Source organism: Chiloscyllium plagiosum, chromosome 5, assembly GCF_004010195.1.
Source record: "Chiloscyllium plagiosum isolate BGI_BamShark_2017 chromosome 5, ASM401019v2, whole genome shotgun sequence".
NCBI lineage: Eukaryota > Metazoa > Chordata > Chondrichthyes > Orectolobiformes > Hemiscylliidae > Chiloscyllium > Chiloscyllium plagiosum.
The window spans coordinates 74,265,961-74,278,182 of NC_057714.1; the positions used below are offsets into that span (position 1 = coordinate 74,265,961).

At 38.7% G+C, this 12,222-nt stretch overlaps 1 protein-coding gene across 2 annotated transcripts in view; it reads right to left on the minus strand.

Annotated features, from left to right (window-relative positions):
• Positions 1-3,440: 3,440 nt before the first annotated feature.
• The window catches only part of rsu1 (Ras suppressor protein 1), a 170,255-nt gene continuing 161,473 nt past the window's right edge, over positions 3,441-12,222 (minus strand). For both annotated transcript variants that reach the window (XM_043690376.1, XM_043690377.1), the window contains exon 9: positions 3,441-3,958. In XM_043690376.1, coding sequence (XP_043546311.1) covers positions 3,856-3,958 — 103 coding nt within the window. In that variant the 3' untranslated portion in view covers positions 3,441-3,855. The remainder of the gene's footprint in view (positions 3,959-12,222) is intronic.

A 12,222-nucleotide genomic window follows, 5' to 3' on the forward strand; every position in this document is an offset into this window, starting at 1 on the left:
TCAGCCAGACCACTTAATTCCTTCCCTAAATTGCATCACTGAACCAAATGGCTTTTTCTCAACAACTGATAAAGGCTTCATAATCACAATTAGGCTCCTAATTCTGGGTATTTATTGAGTTCAAATTCCACCATCTGTCCCATACAGGATTTGAACCCAGGTCTCCATAACATTATCTGGGTCTCTGGATTAATCAGCTAGTGATAATACCACAAAGGTCATCTCCTCCCCTGGCCTCACTCACTGTTGGGTGAAGAATGATGCAGAAGAAACTGTTGACAATGAGTAAGTAAGCTTCTTGCTATTGGGCATAGAAATTATGAGCTGATGTGACTTGGTAAACTTTAACTTTAAAGGGGGTTTGGAAATAGATTGGAGCAGGAATTGGGGGAGGGTCAGGTAATTATTGTTGCCTGGGAACAGCCTGCCTCCTGGTGGCTGGATAGTTTCCAGCCTCCTGTCCCATTTCTCTTGAAATTAGCGATGGGCAGGATCAGGAAGGGCTTGATTTGGAGATTAAAAAAAGGGCCAAACCAGTTGTTTTTGAAAATTAACATTTCACTCATGAATTTTGACCAGTTTATACATTGTGTTTTTAACCATCTCTCTTCAGTCAGTCACTGACAGAAAGGAAATGTAAAGCTAAATTATTCAGTCATTCCTTTTGTGAGACATTGTATGATGATCATGGAATGAACTGGGATACAATGTTTCCATAATATTGAGCCAATATTCCATTTATAGCAATGCAGTTGATTGACCAAACATTTGGAGAATACAGGACAATAGGCATGCAAAAGCTTTGCTGGAAAGTTATGCATCTCAGTTATGCTATGAAGTTTTTATATTTTATATTTTTATGGAAAAAAAGACAGATTGACATGCAAATAATTCAAAAAGATGATGGAGCATACACTATGCAATAATTGAAATTTGGGTCGTCAGCTGTATGCTTAGAATTTAAGACATCTGACAGTTCAATTTCTCTGTTAGAATTCCAAATATAACAAATGCTTTTAAATAAAACCCAGTGCTAATAACATAACAAGGGTTTCAGGTTGGAGGATTTGAGCTATACGGAGAGGCTGAATAGACTGGAGCTATTTTTCCTGGAGCGATAAACTAGAGGGCATAGGTTTAAGATGAGAGGGGAAAGATTTAAGGGGCAATGTTTTCACAGAGGGTGGTGCAAGTATGGAATGGGCTGCCAGAGGAAGTGGTGGAAGCTGCAACAATTACAACATTTAAAAGGCATTGATGAGTACATGAATAGGAAGGGTTTAGAGGGATATGGGCCAAATGCTGGAAAATGGGAGTCAATTTATTAAGGATATCTGGTTAGCATGGACGAGTTGGACCTAAGGGTCTGTTTCCGTGCAGGATAGCTCTATGACTCTCAGCGTTGTTTTCCCATTTAATTTAGAGAATTTGCAAGTTGTTCATTGAATCATTGAAATTTATGGCACAGAAGATGGAATCCACCCTGCCTACTGGGTTGATGTGGCCATTCAGCCTTATTCAATTTTCTCGATTCTGTGCCTCAACCCTGCAGGTAAAGAGAGTTTGTTTTTACTACCATCTCTGGCAAATACTCACCATCTTATGGGCTCCAAAAATCACTCTTTTGTTCAAATGAATCTTTCAATCAGTTTCTTTAGAACCCTTGTTCTTAACCTTTCTGCTAAGGGAAATAGTCCTTCCATTCCACTCTAAATAGACCCCTCAATTTCTTGCTGGAATTCTTCAAGGATTAAACTAGTAGAGTTGATCATGGGGAGCCAATGGGTGTGGTTGATTTGTCAAAAACATTCAGCAAGTCCAAAATCCAACATAAGAGATTAATGTTTAAAACTAAAGCACGTGGAATTAGGGGTTGTGTATGGAAATGGATTGAAAATGGTTAGCAGAAATAAAACAAGGAGTAGGAATAAATAGGGCAATAGAATGGGAACAATTTGCAAATTCTCTAAATTAAATGGGAAAACAACCCTTCAAGTCATAGAGATCTGCAGCATGGAAACAGACTCTTAGGTCCAACTCATCCATGCAGACTAGATATCCTTTAATAAATCTAGTCCCATTTACCAGCATTTGGCCCATATCCCTCTAAACCCTTCCTATTCATGAACCCATCAGATGCCTTTTAAATGTTGCAACTGTCGCAGCAACTTCCTCTGGCAGCTCATTCTATACACGCACCACTCTTTGTTTTTGATTAGCAGTTGGTGACTAGTGGGGATTGGTAGTATCACCACAGCTGTTCACAATATATGTTAATGATTTAGTTGAGGGAACTAAATGGAATATCTCAAAACTTGCAGATGAGACAAAGCTGGGTGGAAGAGTTAGTTGTGAGGAGGATGCAGAGGTGTGACAGTATGATTTGGGCAGGCTAAGTGACTGGCCAAAAAAGAAACTGTAGATTCTGGAAATCTGAAACAAAAACAGAAATTGCTGGAGAACCTCAGCAGATCTGGCAGCATTTCCAGAGAGAAAGCAGAATCAACATTTCTGGTCCAGTGACCCTTCTTCAGATGTAGTATAATGTCAACAAATGTGATATTATCCAGTTTGGTAGTAAAAATAGTAAGGCAGATTATTATTTGATTAGCCATAAATTGAGAGAGGAATGCTCAATATGTCCTCATGTACTAGTTGCTGAAAGTGTGTAGGTGTAGTAGGCAGTAAAGATGGTAAACTGCACATTGGCTTTCACAGCAACAGGATTTGAGTAGAGGAACAAAGATGTCTTGCTGCAATTATAAAGGGCATTGGAGATGTCACACCTGAAATACTATGTCCAGTTTGGTCTCCTAATCTGGGGAGAGATTTCTTACTATAGAGGGAGTGCAGTGCATGTTTCCCAGATTCCTGGGATGGCTGGTCTGATGTATAGAGAGAAACTGATTTAGTTAGAATTGTACTCACAGGAGGTTAGAAGAATGAGGAAGAATCTCGTAAAAACATATAAAATTCTAACAGGGCGAGACAGGTTAGATGCAGGAAGGATGTTCCTGATGGTTGGGGATTCCAAAACCGGGGTCAAAGTTTAGGGGATAAGCTATTTAGATTTGAGATTATGAAACATTTCTTTACTCAGGGGAAATCCTGACCCTGAGGAATTCACAGAAAGTGGTTGAGGCCAAATCACACTATTTTCAAGGAGGGAAGATATATTTCTTGTAGTGAAAGGGATCCGGGGATATGGCAGAAGGGTTGGATTAGGGTATTAGGCTCAATGATCAGCCATGATCACACTGAATGGTGGAGCAGGCTTGAAGGGTCAAATGGCCTACTCCTGCTCCTATCTTCTATGTTTCCATGTTTTTCTTACCAGAAGTAGATGCTATAGTTTTTTTTTAACATGTCAACAGATACGATTATCCATTTTGAAAATGAAATGCAATTATCCAATTTATAAAAGAAAAGACACTGAATGATACATATAAATAGAGATTTTATTTAAACATCATAAAAGCAGTAAAAGTTCAGATACTGCATTAGCAAAAGAACAATTCTGAAAGCACATGTGACAGCTCGTACAAATGGTTGCATTTCTTGGAGCATAATTAACCTATTCTATCCACGATTTGTGAATAGAAGATAATGGTGGGGAGGGAGGTGGGGTCACCCAAAATGTAGTTACTGGTAACAAAAGCCACTCATGGCAATTATGGAAAGAATGTTAAAACTGAGGTATCACCTCAAGATATGAAACCATTAAAAATACCTAAGGCACAAAAAAACCCATCTACTGTTCCTGGCATAACATGTTAAGATAGGTGAGGTAATTAATACACATCAGGGACGCATGCTAGAAGAGTTCAATAGCAAGATGAAAATCCATCAACGTTTTCATTTGTTCTTCGCAGCCAAAGGCTTGCGGCTTATCTTCTTGGACTTGTCATTGCTTTTCTTTGGTGGTTCAGGGTTTGCTTGCATGTGCCGACCATAAAGGCTGTAAGAAAATAGAAAGCTTGTAAAATTAGCAAAATTAACAAAAACAAATTAAAGCAACCCTATTACAGACAACTGCAGAAATAGACTAGCAATTTGCAGCAATCTGAGCTTCATGCATAACCAGAAAGCCCTTGGGGTCAATACAGTGACAGAGAGAAATAGTAGCAGAGGTCTCCCAGGCTATTTCACCATGATTGACGGCTTCAGGAAAATCTACACAGCCATCAGTGCCACATTAATAAATACTGCTGATTAAATGTTGACAAAATATCCTGCAAATAAAAGGCTGGAGAGCCAGAGCACACAAATTATTATTTAGGAAGATTTTAACTTTAAATTTAGTGAGCAATTAAGAATTTAGACTCCTTATTTGTTCCAATTACAAATACTTCAAGTTCTTTCAGCAGCTACTTATTTATCATTAAGAACCATCAAACAATCTTAAACACAGACTACAAAAATCAAAATATTGGAAATACTTAGCAGTTCTGACAGGCTCTATGCAGAGGGAAATGTTATTAGCTTTACAGGCTTGTGGGCTTTAATTAAATCTGATAGAAGATCACCGGTTTGAAACATGCGGCTGGATCTCGCATGGGGTCAGCACTTCACGTTGGCTGCATTGCCAGGTCTCAACCTTACTTCGGCTTCTGAGGCTGTGTGACTTGCAGGTCAGTCAGTGACTTATGTGCACTTTTACAGGACAATCAATACTGGACAGTCAGAAGGAGACCACTGTGTAACTGGCAGACCAATTGTCAAAGATGGAAGCTGTTCATGAAGGCAAGAGCAAGAGAAGTACTCTCTGTAAAGCTTTACATTTTTTACACTTAACATCATCATCATCATGCATGCATAACTGTTTAATTGGATGCCCAATAGTTGTAGCCATGGTCCATGGTTACAGTGGATGCAAGGATGCATTCCCTAGCTGGGCAGAGAATTGTGAATTGTCCATCTTGGTCTGCCATAAATAATACTGATTGGAAAATGCAAGTTTGCATCTGTAGAGTACCCTTAAAAGACTATTTATTTGGCATAATGGGCTACCTGCTGCTAGCGGGTGGGTAGCTAGATCCTCTGACCCTCCCAACATGAAAAGCTCCTTTAGGTGGACCCAAGGTGAGAGACTGGGAAGAACGCATTTGTCTGCTCATTAACCTCAGGGGTTGAAGAGAAAATTTGGTTTGTTAACTCTATTTCTCCACTTACAAATACTGCCAGACCTGCTGAGCATTTTGAGCATTATCTGTTTCTATTTCAAATTTTCAGTATCTGTAGTATATTACTTTTGTGCTATGGTTTGAAAAAGATGATCGGTCCGTAGCAAACAAAATCTGCAGTACTAGGTCAGGTTGAAAACACATACGTAATCCTGCTTTACACAAGTTAAATTATTTTTAGATGTTGAAATGTAGAGATTCTGGGTTGCCTGCTATTTTATGAAATTGTTTCATAAATTATCTCCAATTAAATGTTTATAAATATGGTTATATCTAATTTTAGTTATTCAATAGCTGCATCATTTTAAAACGATTTAAAAATATTTACCCATTCAACTTTTTACCATATTTTGTATTATTGATAACAATACAAAAGTTTAAATCAATTTACAGTGCGCATAATATTTTTGCAGATCTACAGCATAGTGCAAAAATTTGCAGTCGAGTTATGTTAATTTTATTCAGAACGAAAACACTGCTGCTTGCTTATGTGACCAGGGTAAGAAGATTGGGAAGATGGTGGTTGGAATGAACAATCTTAAAAGATAATCAATTGGAAAGATGCTCATTAAATTTTTAGTCTACTAACAACAATGTACTAACTTAATAAAAACAGGTGGAGATGATAGCGAGGATATTAGCTGAGACCTTTGGTTATGTATCAGAGGTCTAAGCTGTCATTGGATTGCACACAGTTCAGCAGGCAGTGTCTCAGGGGACTGGAAGAATACAGCAGCTTTAATAAATTCAGGAGGAATCAATAGACACAGCTTATTTCGACTCTCTCAAGTCTCACATTTTAAAAACTTTTAATTAAATCACATGAAATTTAGTAGAATATTATGTTCATTAAAACAGTAATTAACAATCCAATGAATTTCTATGTCACCAATCATAAAATCATGACAAACGCACAAGAAAAAAGAAACAAATAAGATTTCAATTCTTTATGTAACTGCTTCAAAACCAATACTAAATTGGAGTAGATTTTACCAAAAATAAACTAATCAATCAAATTATTCAAACCAAAAATGAAATAAACTACATTGATTAAATCACCAAATCCCTCAACAAAGTTTGCTAGCTCTGCACTGGTTTGAAGGATCATTGTGGTGGAAGATCACATCATATAGCATCCACACAAGAATTAGCTGGCAATGACATGCATTGATAGGCACAAACAACTGAACAATGACAAATTTATTTGATGTGTTCATGGAATGAGAGCATCACAGGTTGGGCCAGCATTCATTACCCATCCCTAACTGCCCAGATTAGGGAATATGGAGAAAATGGAAATTCTGCTTACACACCAGATTTATCAAGTGAGCAGATCAAGAGGCCCAACAAAAAACAAGGGTCCATGTTTCTGTGCTGAGTTATTTGATCTCAGGTTAACTGATAGCTGTGGTTGAGGTGCTACAATCATTGTCAATGTCCTTTGGTTAGGGACAGAAGAAGAACCTTAACTAGGCACAGCGTTCTGGTTTCTAGCTATTACTGACTGCTGCAATGTAGTCTCTCCATTTTGGAGTCATCAACTGACATTCAGCCTTTTTCCTCATTATGTATACTGCTCACAAAGTACTGGGAGGGTGGTCAGCAATGACACAAAAACCCTAGCAAATTTATGTATCTCTGCACCATCTACACAAAACACTGTAACAACTCATAGAATCTCCATCGACAACATCTATCAACCGTCTACCAGCCAGAAGGAAAAATGGCAGATGCATGGTAACACCACAACCTGCAAAATCCACTCCAAGCCACACAGTTATCCCGAATGATATTGCTGTTCTTTCACTGCTGCCAAGTCAAAATCCTTTCCTAACAGGTAAGATGGAGGTGGAGTGGGGCTTCTGAGTCTGGGACTCATCTGCTGCGTCCACTTTTCTTTTCTCTCTCTCTCCTCTCATTTCTTTTACTTTACCTAACCTCTTGTTGAAGAGCTCGCTCATGGGGATGGTAATTATTGGCAATGAGCGAGCCCAGTGCCAACTCATGACAGTAGCAGAGGTGAGTTTGGGCTCAGTATAAGGCCTGGAAGCATCAGGAGTACCTGCATTTATGAAGTCCAGTGAGGATTCATAGTGGCGAGGATATCGGTGGAGGTGAGGTGTTGCTGAAGGGGACCCTTGCTTGCTCACCAAACCCATGGTAGAGCACTTAACAAGAAGGACTGTAAAGTTGAATACTTTTTCTTTCTTTATTTATTTGTCTGGCTTCATATTCTATGTTCTGGTTTACTTTTCTGTGCTTTAAGATAATGCTGGAGAGCAGCAACGCTATACAACACTTTTCACTGTGTTTTGTAACAAAATACAGATGACAATAAATAAATCCAATCTAACAGCATTCTGGTTCATAGATTCACCAGTTTAAAGAAAGCAGCCCATAAACACCATCTCCAGGACAATTAGGAATGAGTAATAAATGCTAACCTAGTGTTCATCCTTCAAATGAATAAGAGAAACAAAATTTACAGTGTAAGAGACAGGAGCAGAAGATGCTATTTGGCCTGCTGAGTTCACTCTGCCTTAGAGTAGAGTGATGGCTGATCCTGAAGCTCTGTTGCCTGTCGTAATTCCCTTGGTATGTAAAAATCTATCAAACCCTCCTTGAATATACCAAGTTACTGAGTACCCATGGTTCTCTGGAGGAGAATTCTAAGATTTACAACCATTTGAGTGAAGAAGCTTCTCCTCCTCTCAGTCCTAAACAGCTGATCTTTCACTTTACATTTCCAACCCGATGGAAACAGCTTCCCAAATTCTATCCTATCAACACCTTTATGCACTTCATGCTTCAATGAGATTGCCTCTTGCTCTTCTAAACTCCAATGTATATCCACCTAGCTTGCCCAATCACTCTTCTCAGTAGAACCTGCTCAACCTAGGAATCAGTTTTATTTAACTTCTGTTCACTCCCTTAAGGAGATGCATATCCTTTCTTAAGAAAGGAGACCACATCTCATTAAGGCAACTTGAAATTGTAGCAAAACTTTGCTCTTATATTCCGATCCCTTTGAAATAAGAACTGGAATTAGATTTTATTGTCACCTATACTCAAGTACAGGGATACAGGAGTACAGTGAAAAATGTATAATGTCACCATTTTTAGTTATAAAGGTACTGAGGCACAATTGCTTAGGTACAAAGTAGAAAAACAAGGACACATAGTGAAGAAGGACTGTAATGTTGAACTTTTAAGTGCTTAGCCATGATGGGCTCACACTCCCCAGATATCCTCTGTGTGTTGGACATGACCTCACCCTGCAGATGCTAGGAGACCTCACACTGCCAGCCATTGCCGGTGCAAATGCCAGGGCACCTGTATAGCTGCTGCGCTGGGTTTGATTTCCCTGTTCTGAGCTCGTTCTCCTCCACATTGGGGGATGGCAAGGCAGTGAGCCCAATGCTGACTAGGCAACATTTTTGAGCTTCTAGTTATAGGGTAACCCCCATATTCGTGGGTCTAGTTGCTGCAGTTTCAGTTACCCGTGGTTTACCACGGCCCGAACATATTATAGGGAGCATTCCAGAACCAGGAACCAGGAGACTGCCGGGAAAGTAAATTTCCCGCTTAAACGAATGGTTTTGCACCTATCCGCGGTTTCTGGCTTCCATTGTAGGTCTTGGAACATGTATGGGGGTCTACAGTACTGCTATTTCTGTATATTCATTTTCTGGGATTTGTACAATTGGAAGCTAAGGACCTCTGAATACCAGCATTTTCTAATCTCTCCTCTTAAAAAACTCTGCATTTCTACTTTTCACTCAAAAGGGATAACTTCAAACTTCTCCATGTTATATTTCACATACCACATTCTGTCCATTCACTCAACATGTCTTTGTCCTTTGCAGCCTTTTTACATCATCACTTACTTTCCCACCTATCTTTGCATCAGTAAACTTATATCCCCGACACTCCGTACCCACAGCAAATTCATTGAAATAATTGTAAATGTGTTACATTATTGTAACAGTTTGATCATTGTGGTAGCACATTGATCCAACCTATCAACCCAAAAATGACCAACTCATTTGCAATTTTTGACTATTAACCAATTCTCAATCGATGTTCACATTCTATCCCCAATTAGTAAAGCTCTAATTTTATGATGTGAAATTGCTTCTTGTGTCACCTTATTAAATGTGTCTGAACATGCAATATCTAGTAACCAATAACTATATCCTCAAAAGCTACAAAAGATCTGTCAATATGGCTATAATATGATTTTCTATATCACAACCCTAATAACAGACTTAGGATGTTCAGCTAATCGATTTATTGTTCCATGTTATCTTAATCCTTTTTTTCGTAAATAGTGGAGATCACTTTTATTACCTTCCAATGCTAGTCTAGAATCTAGGAAAATTGAGAAAATAGAAAATGAAAATTAGAAGGAGGATACATGCAAAGTAAAGGATTCTCACTAAACTGTGTTGACATGTGACTCTTCCAAATAAAAGTTATGGATTCTTTCTGTATCCTCATTAAACCTACTGTGTCCAAATTACCACAAAAAATGGCAAGCCAGGAAGTCACAGATGATCTACCACTACGTGCAAAGTCAAATGTGTTAAAGAGCAATTATAAACCAGTGTGCAAAACAGATTTAATTTTGGAAGCTAGCTTTAACTTAATCTTTGGAAGTGAAAGGAAACAGAGCAAACAGACATCCTTTTTGACAAATGCATGCTGGAAAAGAATTATATTAATATTGGGGAGGGAAGGAAAATAGGAAATGGGGCTAATTGGATAACTCTTTCAAGGAGCTGGCATGGGCACAGTGGGTCAAATGACTGCCTTCTGTGGTGTCTGGTTTTATTATTCTATGAATAATTTAAAGATCATTGCAACTAAGTGAACACATTTTAAAAAATTAAAGTATCAATGTGAAACTTTTGAATGATTTGTGTGATCACAGATGCGCATTCCACCTTCCTGCCCCTGTTAGCCAGACATACATCTGATGGTGCCTTGAACTAAAATCTGTAGCCTTCAGTATTCTAGTGATGCATCTTTTTGAAAAGTCACTATAATTGTGCAATCCAAAGAAGACAATTCATTTCATGCTGGGATTCAGGAGCAAGTGAGTGGGTATAATGCTGATCCATTACTGGTATAGGGAATGGTTTACCTGAATGCAGTAAAGTATAATCTGAAAGTGGTAGAAATCGAATTCTCAAGTAAAATGCAATTACTTGTGACACTAAAAACAGTGACAGAAAATACAAGCTAAAAATAAAGGCAGACAAATCTTTGAAGGTGTGAGGGCAGGTTGATCAAACTGTTACACAAAAGACATATGGGAGCTTTGCCTGTATAAATAGACACAGCAAGGGAATTAGTCTAAACCCTTGTAAATCCCTGACTGGGTGTAAGCTGCAGCATTGTAGCAAACTCTAACCACCATGTTTAGGAAGGTTGTCAAGGCCTTGGAGAGGGTGCAGAAGCAATTAACTTGAACGATGCGAGGGATGAAGGATTTTCACTATGTGGAGAGTGAGCACTGGTGGGATTGTTTTTCTTAAAGCAAGAAAGTTTAAAGGGAGAATTCATTGAGATGTTCAAATTCTGAGGGGATTTTCTGCAAGAATTAGAGATACTATCTTTACTGGTGGGTAGGTCAGGCAGGAGACATTTAATTTGCAAAACAAGGAGAAAATAATGAGATTTATTTTGTAATCTCAGTTGCAAAACAAAATCATATTGGACTTGAAACGTTAATGCTGTTTCTGTCTCCACAGATGCTACCAGGCCTACTGAGTTTCTCCAGCACTTTTTTAAAATGCTTTAGATCTCCAGCAACAACAGAATTTTGCTTTTGTTGAGTTCTAATGGTGGTTTGGAAGGACGCCAGGAGCTAATTCAAAAGTGATTTTCATATACTTTAAAATGAAAACAAAACGTTGTAGGTCCGGGGGAGAAAGCTGTGGAATTGAAACTAATTGGATAACTGTGGTGCACATTTACAAAGGCCTTTCGTGTTGCAAGATTCTGGGAGCTGAATTTTAGCAGAGACTTTGGGGCCCTGACATTAGGTTCAATAGATGGTCCTGAACCTGCATGTCCAACGGTAACCTCCAAAGCTGGGTGTACCATGCTCACTGCCCATTTATGGACAGTGGGTGGGTTGGAGATGCTGCTGGTCCAATCAAAGGGGCTGCAGTGCTGGTGTCTTGATTACAATCAAGAAAGTTCCTGTCTGGCACCAAGCTGGTCAGATTGGGGCTGGGGCGGGTGTGCTGGCGACAGGAATGTTTATGGTCTGGTGGATGGGGAAGGATCCTGGGAGATGTTAGGTTAGGGACCTGGTGAGGAAGGCGTAGTTGGTGTGTGTCAGGGAAGTATAGGGTCTGCTGAATAGTTGGTCAAGAATTAGATCATGTTCTTAATAGTCTAACTTTTCCTGAATGACTATTTTACATAAATTCATGGGAACCCTCTGACTTAAATGAGAATTTCTGAAGGTTCCAGGTGTAGAAGGATTACTCAGCAGAAAACTCAATTTTGCAGGCAGTTCCTTCAGAATGTGCTAAATAGAGTCCCCATGTGAAACTCTGACCTACATTAGCTTAACAATTGTCTGGCCAATGGAAGGCCGATGCCAGTGTGTGTTGAACACTTTATAAAAAAAAGTATGAATATGAAAATTTGAGTGATTGTGAAAATTAATCAAGTATCTTGCCCATTTGAATGGAAGCCTAAAGTGTGACTGTGTGTCCATCACATTGAACCATGCAATATTATCTAATCAATGAGCTAGTCTAAGCAATCTAATGTAGGTAATTGATGCTGTTACATTTCATAGAACAATTAAAAATCAATCTTTCCAAGAATCTTTTCTGAAAAAAACAGATTTAACCCTAGATCAATATTAAGAGGCTGATTTATTAACTAGATATTTCTGAACATGAATAATTAAGTCTAGATCAGAGATAGAGAGAGATAAAGTTTGAAACTGATAGTCATTATAATACAGGAGGCCATACTGATTCACAGTAGAGCTGTCCAATTAATCCCATTCCAC